Source organism: Diadema setosum, chromosome 15 (assembly GCF_964275005.1).
Source record: "Diadema setosum chromosome 15, eeDiaSeto1, whole genome shotgun sequence".
NCBI classification, from domain to species: Eukaryota; Metazoa; Echinodermata; class Echinoidea; order Diadematoida; family Diadematidae; genus Diadema; species Diadema setosum.
In genome coordinates, this window is record NC_092699.1 from 146576 (window position 1) to 165246 (window position 18671).

At 37.6% G+C, this 18671-nt stretch overlaps 1 protein-coding gene across 1 annotated transcript in view; it reads left to right on the plus strand.

The window, feature by feature from the left end:
• LOC140239127 (probable serine/threonine-protein kinase roco8) overlaps positions 1-15010 on the plus strand; it is a gene marked incomplete at its 5' end in the record, with an annotated part of 151377 nt that extends 136367 nt beyond the window's left edge. The window contains one exon of the mRNA XM_072319011.1: positions 14730-15010. Coding sequence (XP_072175112.1) covers positions 14730-15010 — 281 coding nt within the window. The remainder of the gene's footprint in view (positions 1-14729) is intronic.
• Between the last annotated feature and the right edge of the window lie 3661 nt (positions 15011-18671).

Genomic DNA, 18671 nt, shown 5'->3' on the forward strand with positions numbered 1-18671 from the left:
CTACCCTCAACGAACCCGAATCGGTCAATACTAGTATATGCAATGCTTGCATTATTAGTTTAAAAACTTAATATATACTGTATGCATTACCTAATGGAGATTCTCTTGGAAATTTCCAGCCAGGAGGTCAAAGGTCAAAGGTTAAGGGTCAAAGGCCAGGTTTCAATGCCCCCCCCCCCCAAAAAAAAAAAAAATCTATTTTGTACGGCAATTATACTCTTTCTTCATACCTTGGAAATTACTCAATGCATAAACTTATAAAAGGGTCGGTCAGAAGTCAAGTAAAAATTCTCAATTCCCCAAATATGTGTACCTGCACTCTACATAGATACGTATAGCAAACCCAGTTCAAGGAAAGTGCCCAGGTCAAAAAACCAGTAGAAACCAGTAGAAACCAGTAAGCATTTTTAACTGGTCGTTACTGGTTTTAACTGGTCTCAACTGGTCTTAAATGGTTTCAACTGGTACCAGTTGAAACCAGCAAGGTAATTCCAACTTTCCAGTAACAAAATGAGCAATTCTAATTGAAACCAGTTGAAGACATACTGGTACCAGTTGATACCAGCTTAATCCTACTGGTACGAGTTTATACCAGTTGAAGTTGCACTGCTTACCAGTTGAAACCAGTAAAAGTCTACTGATGGCCAGTTGTAATACCAGTTCAAGTATCACTATACCAGTTGGTAACAGTTTCTGTCAGTTGAAGTCTTATGGTACCAGTTGATACCAGTTCAAGTGTCATTTTGTACCAGTTGATACCAGTTGAAGTCTTACTGGTACCAGTTTATCCCAGTTGAAGTTGCACTACTTACCAGTCCAGTTGGAGCCATTAAGTCTACTGTTTGCCAGTTGATACCAGTTCAAATATCATTTTGTACCAGTTGGTAACAGTTCCTGCCAGTTGAAATTTTACTGATACCAGTTGATACCAGTTCATGTCTCACTGTGTACCAAATGATATCAACTGAAAGTCTACTCTTCTGGTCTATGAGTTGATACCAGTTCAAGTCTCAATGTGTACCACGGTGCCACTTGATACCAATTGCAATCTACTGGCACAAGTTGATACCAGTTGAAGTCTCATTGTGTACCAGTTGATATCTTAAGGTAATGGCAACTGCGTCTGATGCCAGTTTGAGTCTTACCTGGAGTCTACTTTTTGAATTCGATCAGTTCATCAAACTGAATTAAAAAGTAAATTAAACTTGTTTTAAAACATCAAATTAAAAAGTAAACAAAACAAAATGATGCAAAACATTTGACATGATTGAACTTGGACTCTTAATGACTTCAACTTAATTCAACTGGAACCAATTTAGATCAGTTGACACTTAAACTGACAGACTGTATTTCGACCAGTTTGTGTGTGTGTTTGTGTGTGCGTGTTTGTGTCGGTTTGTGTGCAAATGGTTAGTTGACACAATTTGAAACCCATGTACCTGACTGCATGGACTTGCTTACCACTTCATTCTAGATTAAAACCCAGTAACTAAAACATTGAAATGTTGATACCACTTGATACCAGTTGGTTTCTATTGGTTTCTACTGGTTCTATTGCGCATGAATATTCATAAGCTATTCAAATCCTCTATGTGAAAAAGATAGAATATTGTTAAATTCATTGTTTTATGATTTCAATAAACTCTTAAATATCTGAAATGTAATTAGAAATTTACCTAATATTATTGCCGTGATATTCACAATATCCACTTGTGCCTTTGATGAGGTATTTTCATATTTTTATAATAAAAATGTAATCTACTTGGTAACCATGTCTTAAAGTATTGCAACTAGATGGCCCTATATATATGAATGAAATATCCCTTGCACTAACTAGGTCTAGGACATAGGCTAAGCCTAGATGTACTTGTAGGTATAGGCTTTAAGTCCAGCTGTAGGATTATGATAGGGTAGCTATTAACAATGTTGTGACATATACACATGTTCTGGTATGAACCCATACATCAAATAATTCAACACTAAATTAATTTTGTCAACTGGATCCTAGTTGATTCCAGTTGATACCAGTTGATTCCAACTGGTACCAGTTGATTCCAACTGGTACCAGTTGATTCCATTTGGATGAATACCAGTTGATACCAGTTGATTCCAGGTCCCATTTTCCATATTGAAACCAGTTGCCTTAACTGGAATCAACTGGTACCAGTGCCAGTTAGCCAACTGGTTTTTCGACCTGGGTGAACATTCAAGATATTTCTGACCAACCAGTCATTTCAATATTTTGCCAGTTATGTGAAACTGTCATCACACATTGTGAAGACATTGTACTATACACCTATTGGAAGAATCATGCATTATGGCGGAGGCATCAGTTGCCATAGCAACATTTCTATTTTTTTTTTTTTTTTATCTTGATCTTGGTCTGGGTGGCTAATACGAATGCAGTTACCCACCCTCACATGTATGGAGGCATGCAGGTGTATAACACGCTCTCCACATGTCACGTTCATTCGACAGATCACCATCGTTAGACGTCCTAACACTGATTTCCCAGATCCTGAAGTTGTCCGAAAGGTAAGTGTGATCTACAGCCATGACAGATGGTATTAATGATAACAACAATAATGATTGCGATGGTTCATGATTATGGTGACTATTGTCGTCATGATGTTTTTTTTTTTTTTCAACGAGTAATTAAAACATTAATTTTAAGGAAACTCATATACCATGTCTACCCTGGGTTTCACGTCTTTAGCTACCAGCACATTGATTGTAATGTGAAATGTCACTGTCATCTTTCACCTTAGAACTTAGGCAATGTAAGTAGAAAGAAGCAATTTACTGTGACGCTGGCAGAACTAAGTAATAAAGGCACATGTCGGATCACGCTGTAACCGGATAAAAAAAAGGAATGGATTTTTGTGCACATAAAAAGTCATTTACACGTCACTCATACAGGTACAATGTACAGGTGAAAGTGTTCTCCCTTAAAAAAAAAAGAAGTTTCAAACAAAAGAAGAATTACCATCAGCTCTGTAATTATGTACAATTACAATGGCCACAATCAAATGTCTCTCCTTTTTCAAAATTCTGTGGAACATGGGGTCATTCTGACAATCACTATCAATCTTCAAACTCGCTTACCAGACCTGATATATGTGGTAAGAATGTAATTCGGTGAGTTATGTGTTAATGAAATTATTACATGATTTTCATGGGCAATAAATCAAAGGCTTGCCTTTCAAGGTTCAATAGCTCATGCACACTCTATTAAACGTGTTCTATAGTTAAATACATTAGTGGATTCAATTTCACAAGTGCTTCCAAAGGGCTTTGTCAAAATGAGTGGAATTTGTCTTCACAAAACATAATTATCCAAACTCAAAGTATTCAAATTCATGAGATTTTTTCCGTCGAGGTGTTTTTTGTTAATTGCAAATTGAGTTGCAATGAAAAAACACCTCGACGAAAGAATTTCATGAATATGAATAATTACGCAGAACCCGCTGCATGCTATAAGGATTGTAGAACCAACACTTGCTGTTGGGCGAAAGCTCGGTGATCTAGTTGAGATGACGCCTGTCCTGTGATCAGGGGCCTGTTTCACAAAACTTGTCATCAGTGACAACTGCCACATTTCTATGACAAAAAATTTGCTCTCAGCCAATCAGATGTAACGATTTCAGTAGCTTGTCACATCTATGACAACTTGTGACTGATGACAAGTTTTATGAAAGGTCGTAGGTTCGAATCCTGCCCGAGTATGTACGTCCATGATTTTTTATCATGGCTACTATTAAAACACTGATCAATTCAGTGCTTATTTACGTCGATGTAGGGCAATTTGTCAATCAAGTTGACATTGAGACATGAAACTAGGTAAAATTTTCTGTTACAGAAATCTTGCCTCAAAGCGATTCTACAGTATAGTGTTGGCATTACTGAGAAGGGTGACTGAACAATAGTAAGTGTGTAGAAGACATGTTTGCAGTTTGGTTATCTGACATATATATAGTATACACCGTACTATTATAGGAATAATGCACAGGTGAGTGCGTTAGTGGAGATGCAGCGAACCCATTAGTGGTAGTTACAATTATTGTGAAATATGCACGAAGCGAAGTCAAGTGCATGTTGCCTTATTTCATGGGTAAGTTCCATGGCCGGCGGAACCGGGGGGGGGGGGGGAAGCTCCCCCTACACTTTATTACTTTATTGTGCATAAGGTGTCATCACTTCGGGCTTCCAACTTTTTTAACCCGGAAGTATGTAAGTGGCACTAAAAAGATATATATATATATATATATATATATCACTAAAAAGATATATATATATATATATATATATATATATATATATATATGAAGAGTTTGTTTGCAAAAACCGATAAGTCCATATTTGTCAAATGGAGATATTTGCAATTAAAGGTCAAGAAAAATAAAGAGAATAATAAGAAAATTTTTGCTTCTTTTGACCATAACTTCAAAAATGGACTTATCGGTTTTTGCAAACAAACTCTTCATATATAGATATGTATATACATGGTATACGTGTATGACCCTGCGCCACAAAACAAACAAAAAGTCGCCAGACATGAATTTTTAGTGAAGACCACATTCTGAAAGAGCAGACTCTAAGCTTTAAAATGATGTATAACTCAAATCAAATGGACTCTCCTAATCTATCAAAATATTGGAAAGAAAGCACAAACTCAGGAAAAGTTTGAACTGAGAAAAGAGGCTCTGAAGAACAGTGTCTATTCAAGCGCTTAATCTGTACCAAACCGTGCTGGCTGTGCGATGAATGGGACAAAAAACAAACAAACAAACAAAACAAAACAGGAAGTAAACCACCCAAGTAACAACAATGAAGGGATTATCATATTTATCTGAAATTTAGCAGGCCCCATTAACACATTCTGTCCATCAGTAATGGCAACTTTCAAAGCAGTAGCACTATCCTTTCAAAAGTTATTAGAGTTGAAAGTGAAGAGTGTGTACAAGGCTTTTCAGAAATGAAAAAGGGACTCTAAAGACACACCTAATCACACTATTCCACCAAAAATGTTCGAGATAAACTGCTAAAAAACACACTTCCCCGCCCGATTTATGACCCCAAATTTTAGCATAATGTAAAAGAAGACTTGCTCTTTAGAAAATATGAAAAAAAAAAATCAAGATCGGCTAGGTTGATCCATTTCACTTATTTTTCAGTCCTCTTCCAAAATCAGTGTGTGGGACTTTTTGTTCGTTTTGTGATGCACGGTCATATATATATATATATATATATATATATATATAATATACATATATAGAGAGAGAGAGAGGATCTTGAAGTATGTGTTTGTTTGTTTTTTCTGAAGACCTTTTTTCATTTACTTATTTATTTATTTTTTATTTATTTTTTGCTCCGCCGGACCGTTTTCAAAAATGTGTGTGTGTGTGGGGGGGGGGGGGGGTGGCGGCACGTCCGGGTTGCGCTAACAAGCACCAAAAAAAAAAAAAAAAAAAGTTCCTCAGGTCATCTCTCACCCTTCCCACTTCCGGGATTCTTAAGCTGACATGAAAAAAAAAAAATAAAGGTCCCTAAAAACATAACCTTACAGCGCTCACACTTCATAATCTGTATTTATTTCTTATACCCCTTTCAGGTAATCGCGGTTCAATTATCCGCATCCAAATAATGCGGATGAAGTAGTCAAAATCGCGTTCATATATCCCATGAAGTGCGCACTACTTTTACGAGCACCCGTTCATATACTGGTATAATGGTGCGAAGGACGGAGTTATTTGTCATGGTTACGGCGCACGCCTCTATAATGACGTAATGTTTCCGGTGAATATCCTCACGTGTATGCACACCTCTCGCGCGCTCAAGCTCAGCAATCAGCGGTTGTGCGGGAAATCGAGTGACCTTTGACCGAACTGTGGAATGTTAGTGCGGATAAGTCGTAAAACGCGTTCATGTATTCTCGATCTACTCCTCATGCTGCAATTATGCGCATAATAGCAGCATAAAAATAATGCGCACTTTTCTACTCCTCTCCCGTTCATGTAATCGAAATTTTACGACTTGTGCTCCTATTATCCGCATCCACGATTACCTGAAAGGGGTATTAGTGCAACTTACGTACTTCCGGTTAAAAAAAAAAAATGGGACCCATAGTGACGACACCTTATGTATTCCTTTGTATGGTGCCCAAAAAGTGAGGGAGCCCGAGCCCCCCAGCACCCCCCCCCCCCGTTCCGCCGGCCATGAGTTACATGAAGAAATTGCTTTTGAAAAAAAAAAAAAAAAAAAAAAAACCAAGGTGTGCGAAGAAATGCCCCAAACACACAGGTACTCATTACGAAATTGTTTGCAGAAAATAGGTTATTGAGTGAGCGCCTGTGAGTGCACACTTAGCTTCCTAGGCATGGAATTTTGATGTCATGTGATGAAGCTTGATTACGGCAAGCCACAATCATGCACGTATCTCTTAGCTTTTGTTAGTACAGGTCATTAGTACGCGGTCAATATACGCTGGGCATGTCAGGTAAGATTAAGCCTGCTCGCGTAATTGCTCTCAACCAGTCATGTGATTAGGATCCATGTAGCAGTTTTATTAATTAACGGGATTTAGGGAGCCTGTCATGTGTTTAGACTTCAAATACTAAGTTCTGTATGTCTATAAAAAAAAAATATATATATATTTTATATGCAAAACATTTTATTTTCCGTAACAAATGTCAAGACAAGACCTTAAGTTTTGATCAGTTTAAGAATGAGATAATCTATCTAGAAAAGGTTGAAAGAGCTATAGCTTATAGAAAAGGAAAATTAACATTTCATAGAACCAAATGGTGTTTGTTACTTGCAGTCTAAGCAATTGGGCTCAGTTACATTCCTAAATTCTAATTACAGTCAATTACACTTTTAACTCAGATTTTCAAACCTCTGCACTTGTCATGATCAGTATGATTATAGACTCTGTTTGGACTGGCTTGTTCGGCCTGTAGACAAGTGGGGATGGAAAGTTTTGCAGGGATGATTAAATCATCCCTGAAATATGACTGAGAATATGTTGGGGTTGTGGCTGAGCCCAATAAGCTGTGTGGACTCGGTTCTTTGTTTTTGGTATAAATGAGGGAGTTTTTAGCCTCCCCCTTGCATTGTATTACAATTTGTTTTTACCATTGCAAAAAAGAAAACATTATACTGTACTTATATGCAGCAATGTCAAAATTCTGTATCTGTTAATCTGTGAAGAAGCAAAATAAAGACGGAAAAAGAAAAAAAAAAGTTCTGTATGTCTTTCATCCTGTCAAACTAATATGGTATTATTTTCTTAAGAATACGTTTTCCTTTGCCGATGAACAATTTCAATAATTATTTAATAATACTTTTTTTCTTTTTTTTCAACGAAATGTACAAGACATAATGTGATAAATTTGATAAAACAATCTGATTATACACGTGTCATGGAAACTATTAAACGGCACCGACAAGTAAGATGTAAGGATTGAAAAATGTACCATTTTTGTCATTCACAGAAACAGATTAATCGTTGGCAGAGAAACTTCGGTTACTGAGACAGTGATTGGTGGAAATAATCCTGATACATTCATGAAAGGAGAAGTTGATAAATATTTTTGTTTTTTGTTACTTGTGAAAGTTATTGAAATGCATCGTCTTATTCTCTCGTTATACGCAAATAATATATGCGGTTACGATGACATTCCAGCAAGAGCTGTCGTTTATGCTGCTCCGTACATAGCTCAGCCTTTAGTATATATCGTAAATGTACCATTACTTTCTAAATCTGGTGTATTTCCTGATGCTCTTAAAATGCGCCTTCAGATAATCACCCTATTTTGCTCCTTCCGATAATCAGTAAGATATATGGAAAGCTTATAAACACTCGTCTGATTATTATTATTATTTTTTTTTGTGGAAAATATAATATCACATAAACACCACTATGGTTTTTGACGAGGGCACATTGCAAAACTATCGTTGATTAATCTAAGTGATGAATTCGCCAAACAAATGGATGAAGGAAACGCTACTGTTGGCTTATTTTTAGGCTGCAGAAGCTTTCTATACGATAAATCATGACATTTTGCTCTATAAATTACACCACTTACTAAGTATATGGCATAATATGTGGGTTACCATTAGAACGGGTGCTCAGTTATGTTATGGAAATGCAAAGTCTGCACAACTGCCGATAATATGTGATGTTCCTCAAAGATCAATATTGAGACACACTCTGCTCTTTATCAATATCAATAATTTGCCATAATCTATAGATCATTTCAAGTCTCGAGTATTTGCGGATTATTCGTGTTTATTTCATTCGTTTTAATCTTGAACTAAAAATATTGATTTAAGGAGGTTGAACATAAAGTACCCAGTATTAGACGTTCTGAAATGGTGAAATGCTAACAAATTCACATCCTACACGTTCAAAACAAACATGCGAATATGAATGGGAATATTATGATACGCACAGATATGACAGAACAGGTATATTCTAATTTGTTTCTAGGAGTTTAATAAAAAACGAAAACTTATCATAGTACATAATATGCCGGTAATGCTTTTCGAAAACCATAACGAAAGTATCTCTTATGGGATAATATAATGATCCCATATGGAAACTTGTAAATGTGTAACATTAAACATTGATTCTGAAAATGTGGCAAATACGTTACACGGACGTCACAAATTTAATTAAAAAAAAAAAATGGGAGACCTGAAAAAGGAAAAGCCGGAGGGTCCTTTAGAATAAAAGCATCAGCAATGTATTGCATATGCTTCATATCTTTAACATGAATGATTCTTACAATTTCTTTTTTGTTTTGACATTGATTTGAGTTGTTTAGCCATTTTTGTTTTAATTCTTATGAAGACCTGAATATAAGAACGACCCAAGTCCAATTTTTGGCCAAATTCAGTTTGACATGGGAAATTGTAGCTTATCCATGGACTCATCTTGTGTATAAATGATAAATCCTAATTACCCCCGGAAGTGCCTGAAATGAATGAGTGAAATCTTATATGAATGTAAAAATGAAGGACTTGGGTCATTTTCACATTCATATTATAGCGCCCTCTCTCACCCTTCTCTCATCACAATAGCAGAATATCATGTTTATGATTCAAAGAACGATCCAAGTCCATCATACAAAACTGCCTGTCCACAATTAATGTAAATGTTAATTGTCATGATTATGTTCTAATTATTATTTTGTATAGGCCTATACAATGTTGCCTTCCCATCACAGGAAAATATAATATTACTGGACAAATAAAATATATATGAAGTTGTTGTTGTTGTTGTTGTTGTTGTTTTTTTAAAGTTTACTCGAAATGGTCTTCCATGGACTTGGGTCGTTCTTTTAGACCCCGTTTACAGTGCGGGGCCGGGCTCGGCCGTGGCTCGGCCGCGGCCGAGTCCGGCCTCAATTGACCCCGTTTACAGTGCGAGGCTCGGCCGCGGCCGAGCCGCGGCCGAGCCCAGCCCCGCTTCAGTGTAAACGCGCAAAAGGCTAAATGCGAGGCCAAAATTGGCCTCGCATTTGGCCTCGCTCTGGAGGTGGTCTCGGCCGCGGCCGAGCCGCGGCCGAGCCCGGCCTCTTCTTGGTGTAAACGCAAACTGGGCCAAATGCGCGGCCAATTGCGCGGCCAATTTTAGTCTGGCTTCCAAACCCTCTGCCTGTATCTTTCGCTATTCAGGATATTAACCCCCTCAACGTCGAAAACTAGTATAGTTTAAGGTGGTTTTGTCATGCAAGGATTTTTTTCCTTCGGCAAAGGCCTTTGCCCGAACGGCGACTTCGTCGCCACGGAATTCATTTGGCAAAGGGTCTGAAAACCAGACAATACTAAATTGCGTTTGTTTACATGCAGAGCGCCACTACGACAAAATATTGAGAGGTTTGAATCAAAAGCGCGGCCGAGCCCAGCAGTGTAAACGGACAAAATTGCGAGGCTCGGCCGCCCAATTGAGGCCGGACTCGGCCGCGGCCGAGCCGCGGCCGAGCCCGGCAACGCACTGTAAACGGGGTCAAATGCGCGGCCGAGCCTCGCAATTTTGTCCGTTTACACTGCTGGGCTCGGCCGCGCTTTTGATTCAAACCTTTCAATATTTTGTCGTAGTGGCGCTCTGCTTGTAAACAAACGCAATTTGGTATTGTCTGGTTTTCAGACCCTTTGTCAAATGAATTCCGTGGCGACGAAGTCGCCGTTCGGGCAAAGGCCTTTGCCGAAGGAAAAAATCCTTTGCAGGACAAAACCACCTTAAACTATATTAGTTTTCGACGTTGAGGGGGTTAATATCCTGAATAGCGAAAGATACAGGCAGAGGGTTTGGGAGCCAGACTAAACTTGGCCGCGCAATTGGCCGCGCATTTGGCCCAGTTTGCGTTTACAACAAGAAGAGGCCGGGCTCGGCCGCGGCTCGGCCGCGGCCGAGACCACCTCCAGAGCGAGGCCAAATGCGAGGCCAATTTTGGCCTCGCATTTGGCCTTTTGCGCGTTTACACTGAAGCGGGGCTGGGCTCGGCCGCGGCTCGGCCGCGGCCGAGCCTCGCACTGTAAACGGGGTCTTATATTCAGATGCTCTTATGTAATTAAGAGCGGGATAACTCTCCTTTTGCGTTATACAGGTGAGGAACTTCATAACAAGTTCCTTGGAAAGTATTCGCAGTCAATGGGCGAAGAGAATCACATTCGCCGAGTGTTTTTACTGTCAGGATTGCGCCTCCAAAAAAACGTTCACAGATGGATCTAAGCAGGATTCGTGGATATGTACCACCTGTTTTCTCGATAATGCCTCGATCAGGTCCAAGTATGGTGAGAATTTGAGGGCAAGATCATTTTTTCCCCTCCTCGTAGCTTAGAGTGAAAATTGCACTGCGCAACTTTGTTACTAGTAGTAGATACTAGTTTATCCCGCAGTACGAGGCAAAAGTTCTTCCTTCACTATGCATTGATGAATGAATCCCAAGGCATTCATACGTCATTCGTTTTAGTACGATAATCACTTCGATGTGCGTTGATAGTCTCGTCCGCATTAACGAATTGTATTTTTCCCAAATACTAATGGAAACAGGCAAAGTTGCCTAATTTCATAAATAAAGGGGAGATATCGATTGAATACTAGAATTACGATAACTGATACATCTCCAGTTGAACTGATACCTCAATGCATGAAAATGGGAATGCAACAAAATGTCTGTGGCCGCGCTACAAATGGAGGTACTATATCATCCAAGTAACATTCTTGTAAATATTGATTTATTATCCTACTGTAAACGACACATTGTATTTTGTTTATCATTGGTATTATAGCTATTGAATATTATGATCGTAATTCCGAAGTACTCAGAAGTATTTTAAGAGTTTGTTCGCAAAAACCGATAAGTTCATATTTGCCAAATGGAGATATTTGCGATAAAAGGTCAAGAAAAATAAAGAGAATAATGAGAAAATGTTTGCTTCTTTTGACCATAACTTCAAAAATGTACCTTATTATGCAATGACCAATATATCATTCAAAGGGTATTATCTAGTACTATATGACAGAGACCGTACTTCAAAATCTTCAAAAATGGACTTATCGGTTTTTGCGAACAAACTCTTCATTTGTTTGTACAACATCTACATCACTCCCCATTTAAACAATGCAGTGTCTTTACTTTGTTTTGTTTTGTAGGCATTGGAGGAATTTCTAAAGGCGAGCAAATCGAGGGTCGAGGCGACAGCAGGGGGAAAAAAGGTGTGTGTGTATAGCAGAAAATTGGTGATTACACAGTGATCGACTCTCATCTCAGTTATTTTCGTAAGAGGACATTGGAACTGCATTTCCTAGATTCCTGTCTTGCAATCTCTTTGGTGTTGCAGAGTAGGAAATGTAATTGATAGCTCATTACTAAAGTATGTTTGGGGGTAGAGAATGAATTGTATTGAGTTATTTTCTGCCACTACCATCTAAATGGCCTTAACAGAACAAGGTGATAATGTATCACCTGACTCCTTGTCGGCCTACCACTTCAGTTTGCAGAGTAAGAAATTCCCTTTTCCTAGCGTCTTTTCATAAAACCTGTACTTATTCACAACTTCCGGACCGTGCCCATGTCGACAATACGGAAGACAACTGATGTAGGTTATTATTTATTCAGTCGAAGTGTATTCTCCAAATTTTTGTACGTTTTTTTTTTTTTTTGTTCCCGATTCTAAAATTCCCCCTTTAGGGATAACGGATAAGGATTATCACTCCCTCTCACAGGTTTTTGAAACGGAAGATAGCAAAAATATCCCCTAGACATGAAGAGTTCCGAGGTAAAGATTTCAGCGCTTGCATGGACAGGAATGTCGAAGACTTTTTCATGCAAAATATACCAGAGAAAACGAAGGTCAGCCCGGCGTGCTTTGCAACAAAACATCAACAGAAAGCACATTCGGGAGAATAGGGAGAACCAAGAAGTCGCACAACCCATATTTTGGATTTTTTTTTTTTTTTTGGGGGGGGGGGTTGAATTAACCCTCTTCGAGACCCAATTCCAAGATTGTCGTGGAAAAAAAAAATAAAACCATCACGTAATAAAAAAATTTTTGGCAGAAAATCTGTGAGACCCCCTGCTCCCACAATTTTTCGGGATCTTTTTTTTTTCCCCGAAATGAGCCTCTAAGATATACCCCTTTTCCGGGAAATCGGGAACGAGCATACGGTACAGAATGTCACCTGAGTGAGGGGACCGGGCTATAATTATACTATTTCAGTGCAGCCAGTCTGTAAAGTAATTGTTTTCTATATTCCATTATTGTTATTTTGACGAGATCTTACTCATGGTAATCAATAGTTGTAATCCAACACATAAGTCTCATGCTAAACACGGAGACTCATTAAAATGATTGATCGAACGTTATAATCGCTTATAAGTGGATCAGAGTTACAAACAAGTGACTTCACGATCAAGAATGATTCTCGCTTGATAAAACAGGGCCCTGGACATTAGTAACATTTCGTTTGCCCCAACGTTCCACTTGATACAGTTCGCCACATTTGTGTGTTTGTGCGTTCATAATAGACACGTTTCCAGCTTTTCCAAGAACTTAAGATAAAGAAAGTCGAATGCTTGCCGGTGGGATATTACGAAGCAGTCACACATATTTGTAACCTTGCACCACAAAACAAAACAAAAAGTCGCCAGACATGGATTTTTAGTTGAGGGCAGGTTCTGAAAGAGCAGACTCTAAGCTTTAAAATGATGTATAACTGAATTCAAATGGATTCTCCTAATCTATTTAAATACTGGAAGGAAAGCACACACTCTGGAAAAGTGTGAACTGAGAAAAGGGGTTCTGAAGTACAGGGTCTATTCAAGTGCTTAATCTTTACTAAACCGTGCTACCTGGGTCATGAATAGGACAAAAACATGATGTTAACTATTGTAGCACCCACAATTAAGTGGTTATCAGATTAAGCTGAAATTGAGCATTGTCTATTACCACATTCTATCCATGATAAATGTCAACTTTCAGAGCAGTAGCATTATCATTTCCAAAGTTATTAGAGTTGAAAGTGAAGAGGGTGAAAAGGATTTTCAAGAAATGAAAGGGGCCTCTAAGAAAAACCTGATCACGATATTCCATCAAAAAAGGGGTTGTTGAAAAACTGCTGAAAACCCACTTTCCCATTCCATTTATGATCTCAAACTCAAGAATTGTGTAGAAGAATAGCTCTTTCAGAAAATATGGAAAACTAAGAATTGACTCAGTTCACCCATTTTACCTTTCTTGTGTACTCACGTAAAATCAAGGGGCACGATTTTTTGTTTGTTTTGTGATGCACGGTCACATTTAGAAAACATTTTCAATTGTACATTTTAACATGTTTGTACTTTTAGGCGTCTATCTTTTGGAGAAAAAACAAAACAAAACGTGTAAATATTAATAAGGGCGACTTAACGCCGATACCCTGTGTGCTATCAGGAAGTGGATGAAAAAGATGTATCAGCTTCCGTGTTTTAGACAATTATTGCTCATGTACAGCAACTGGAGGGTGTTCAGGGGTTTGGCCGCGGAACCCTCCGGCCCGTTTAACAGAAAAAAAATAATAAAAGAACTAAAGATAGAAAAATGAGTCACGGACTCCCCCCCCCCCCCCCTGTCATTTCTTTTACAAAAAACAAAACAAAACAAGAAGTTATTGTAGTGGTACCATAAATTGTTTGCTTATCAGTCAATGAAACCAGGAAGTGATACGAGTAACGAACAAACTTTTTGCACGAGGGAGCCTTTTGTTTGGGGGGGGGGGGGGGCTGATGAAACCCGGAAGTGGCACAAGAATTTGTTTGTTTGCTCCCCATATTTCGAAAAAAAAAAACTTAAACTAATGTGTCCATTTCTAATCCTGAAACCTGACATAAAAATCCTACTCTCTAAAGAAAAAAAATCAAGTGAAAATATTCACTGTTGAAGGAGTGAATACAAAAAAGAGTGAATTTAGAGTGAAATTCGAGTGAATTTTGAGTGAATATAAGTTCATTTTCACTTATTTTGGAGTGACTTCAGGGATCACTCGAAGATTTGGGAGTGATCCCTGAGGTCACAGTAAAACGAGTGAAAATAAACATTTTCACTCAAAATTCAATTTTCAAAATTCAACTCTTTTTTTGTATTCACTCCTTCAAGAGTGAATATTTTCACTCGAATTTTTCGAGAGAGTATGGTTACCGGCCTGTATACATTAACTTATCAATCATCCTGCCTTTCTACAGACTTTCTCACTGATGGGTACATCAATGACCTGGCGAAGGAAATCGGCTCCGAGTGGGAGACGCTAGCACTCATCCTTGGCCTGAAGAAGGCTCATATTGACCACATCAAGAATGACCACAGTGGAGCCGTCAACCGCATTGTGGCTATGCTGCTGCTTTGGCGACAGAGAGCATCATGTGGAGATATGAGCAAACTAGCAGCTCAGCTCAGCCAGGCATTGTGTAAAGCAGACCGTACGGATTTGGCACAGCTTGTCAGAAGGGATTCAGGAATCATGTAACAAAACGGAGAACCAATGAGATATGATACACGGGGTAACTATCAGGAGAATTACTCCCTTGGAATTTGATGATCTGCTGTTTTCTGCACTGGTTTCAAACACGCATGCACCAGTAGATAAGATTAATTGTCTTGATTTCGTCGAAACCAATGTCAGCATTCCCGACAGGATTCAAGGTATGCCTAATCATTAGATAATGCAGCGTAAATCACAAAGGAAATATGGCTTTCATGGACCATCGGCAAAGAGATACTTGACGGGGACACTCAAATCACCTCCAATTAAGAGTTAAGATTGTGATCTCGAACTCTTTCATCCTTCTGTTGACAATGAACTCGATCAAATATTCATTCGGGTTGTTTTCTGTCGTTGCGTGTAAAACATTGTTATTGCACTGTTCTTTAAACATGAAATTATATGAATGTACGACGGAATGTAGTGAGCTCACAATATGTTAGATGTTTTGTTTCCTGATATGTCTAGCGCGTTAAATTGTGCCTACTTGAGACTGTAATGTAATTTCACCTCGGGAAAAATTGTCATGCAAATTCTTTTTTTTTTTTTGTCATTGAGTTGAGTGATTTTTTTTAACCACTTCTTTTATCAATGCTGTACATGATTTGGTAAACGGAAAAGGCGTCATGAGAATATTGTTTCGTCTTTTTTTTTTTTAAATGCACGTCAATTATAGGAGAGAGCCACAATTTTTTTTATGTATCCTATTAAGTAATTATACTGATTGGCGACCAATGATGCCGCAAAACCGCCAATACAATTTATCGTGTGCTCCCAATGCATTGTTGGTCGTTTGTACAACAATAGAGCTATGCAATGATCAAATATGATTTGAAGAGGTAGACTACAGACGTTTTTTTTTTTTTTTTTTAAATCTTGTCATACATTACATTCCAAAGAATGTGTCAAGGGGAAAATGGTTGATTAGTTCTGAACTTTAAATAATATTAGGGTACTTTTCATCAGGTTATCAATACAAAACATTTATGACGTATGAGGAGCTTGCTTCCAAAATGCGGTAAATCCATCCATTTATTACATTTCTTCTTTTTTAGGGGAATCTTGATAGAAGCGATGTAGCTTTATATTGCATAATGCATAATAACGAGGTGGTTTGGCTAGTGGGCCTACATATTTCAAATTCACGGTAACTCTATTCTTTGTGTGTGTGTGTCTGTGTGGTTTTTAGATTTCGACGTGAGCATAAGTTTTCCAAACGGGCTCATGTTTTTGTTTTGTTTTTGTTGTTTGCTCGTGTGTTTGTTTTTGTTTGTTTGTTTTTTTCTTTCAAGTGTAGAAGTACAGTCAAACGTATAGGCTATTTGACGCAATAAGTCAGTTAAAGTATTAACCATACTTTTTACTTGCATGTAACGGTTTACTTAATGTATTTCATTTACTCCATCATAAACGCTGTCCTGAGGACATCGAACAATTAATTCTCATTGTGTCTAAATATTAGAATAGTTAATTGAAAGGCTGCGTTGTAGCCTCATTTCACCTTCCCTTCCCTTCCGTTCAGAATGTACGTATTTTATAATTATACCAGTGATACTTTGCACGCCATTATCAGGTCTGATGGTAAAGTAACCTGTGCACCTGTGCTTTTCTGTTCTGATATCAAAATCATCTTATTTTTTTTTTTTTTTTTGCATTTGCTTAATGTAAGCACACATTATCTATACAAGGTTAGGCTTATTGTGTAATATGCTATCATATACGATACTTTATACTTTGTTTTCTGTCAGGTTATTAATCAAAATATGCTTGCATTTTTGTCTATAAGCAAACCCTTGATACAGACCTGTAGTTAAAATTAAATCCGTTACTGACATTCAGAAATTCCTGCTTGAACTAGTCCGTGCAGTTTCCTTGTATCATAATTGCCAAAGTTTCATCATTGTTTTGTCAAACTTAGTCTGTACTCTGTAAGAAACGTCATCACAATTGCTAGGATCGAATTTGATAATGTTGTTGTTTATACTTATATTCACGATATAGCGTCTTCCTTTGAACACGTGATGCCACCTTTGGCAGAATTTCTTACAAGAATTGTTTTTTCGTGTACACTGCTATTATTTAATAAGAATATAATAAGATACACTGTACAAGTGAATTTTAATTTTTATGTAAACAATGCAGCTGTAGATGTGATATTGCGTAAAACAACTCTTTTAGCATCGTAGTCTTGTATGGCAATGTAGTATAAGAGGTATAATTAGGTATATTGTTAACATGTACGATAAGGGAACATAACAGTTGAGACTAATTGGACAGGATAATGCAGAGGAATGATGCTCTTTTTCTCATTTCTGATACTTCATGTCAAGGATAATTCTGATTAGAATAGATGCAACACTGTATACAGTGTTATAACCGTGTGCTATCACGTTCAATTGTGGCACAGTTAAAGAAGGCGTGCGTAAAGTGTATGTGGCGATTGTAAATCAGTAAACAAGGCGTTTTTTATTGCATTTCACTAGTCATTATGTTCATTTTGTGATACTAGACAACTGCAACTAATTTGTGATCATAACCTCTACTGGAGATACCAGAATATCGTTGTTGTTTTTAATTAATGATACTGCTAAAAGCTCTGAAGATACATATTGATTGCAATGTAATACAGATGAAAATATAATTGATATTTTGATCTTTGACAGAAAATTCAAATTTACGCAAAAAAAATCAAGCAATGGAACACCGCTACTTATTCAAAAATCAACGTAAGCCACAAGTTGGAATTAAATCGCGGGTGAAGCTTTCATTGTACTAGGCACTTAATAAATATATCGATTGGTTTGGGCGGTTCGTGCGTTTGAGCAAAATATGCGATCTGGGCACGCCGTTGACTGAGCCGGGCGTGCGAACAAAAAGAGTTGAATACCGATGTTATTTCGTTTCTCTCCCATAGAATGTAACTGGATTCAAATTTTCTGATCTGTCGTACATGTATGATCTTTTGTTAGCATGTCTCGGTTTTAAAGTTCAAATCCCTGTGTTTTATACACAAGCTATTCCTTCTTGCGACAGAACGTCATTTCTTGATGCGTAATCATGTAAGAGCGACCCTCAGGATATATCACTGAATGTTGATGGCTTGCAGGATTTTCTTCTTGATTGAAGTGATCAAAAAATCATAAATCGTATCATTCTTGATTTCAAAGCAAACAGAAAAAAATAACATGATTGCGAAATCTCAGACTATTACAGACTATAAAGTTTGCAGTTTAAAAATGGGGCATGACTGAAACGTACTTATTGTAGATTAATAATTGTGGACCATTCCTTTAAAATAGGGCAACTTCTAAGATATATATATATATTTACTTTGAAGGAGGCCACGTAAGTTATCAAGGTAAGAGACGAATCGTATTCTTTTTTTATGAATAATGAAAGGCTGGCCTTATTATGTTAACATGTATGGATATGCAGCTCTCATTTTTGTCATGATTTTCATTTACTGTTTAGTAGAAGAGCCTTTAGGATTAGAATATTTCGTATTTGGTACATTTAAGCTTGTTTCAATGTTATATTATTTCTTTTTTTTAATTTGTTTTTCTATTGTAGGAATTATCTGTGATCCAATGGCAGAGGAAATGCGTAGTGGTAATTTAAAATAAACGAGTGTCTGATAAGTATCTAT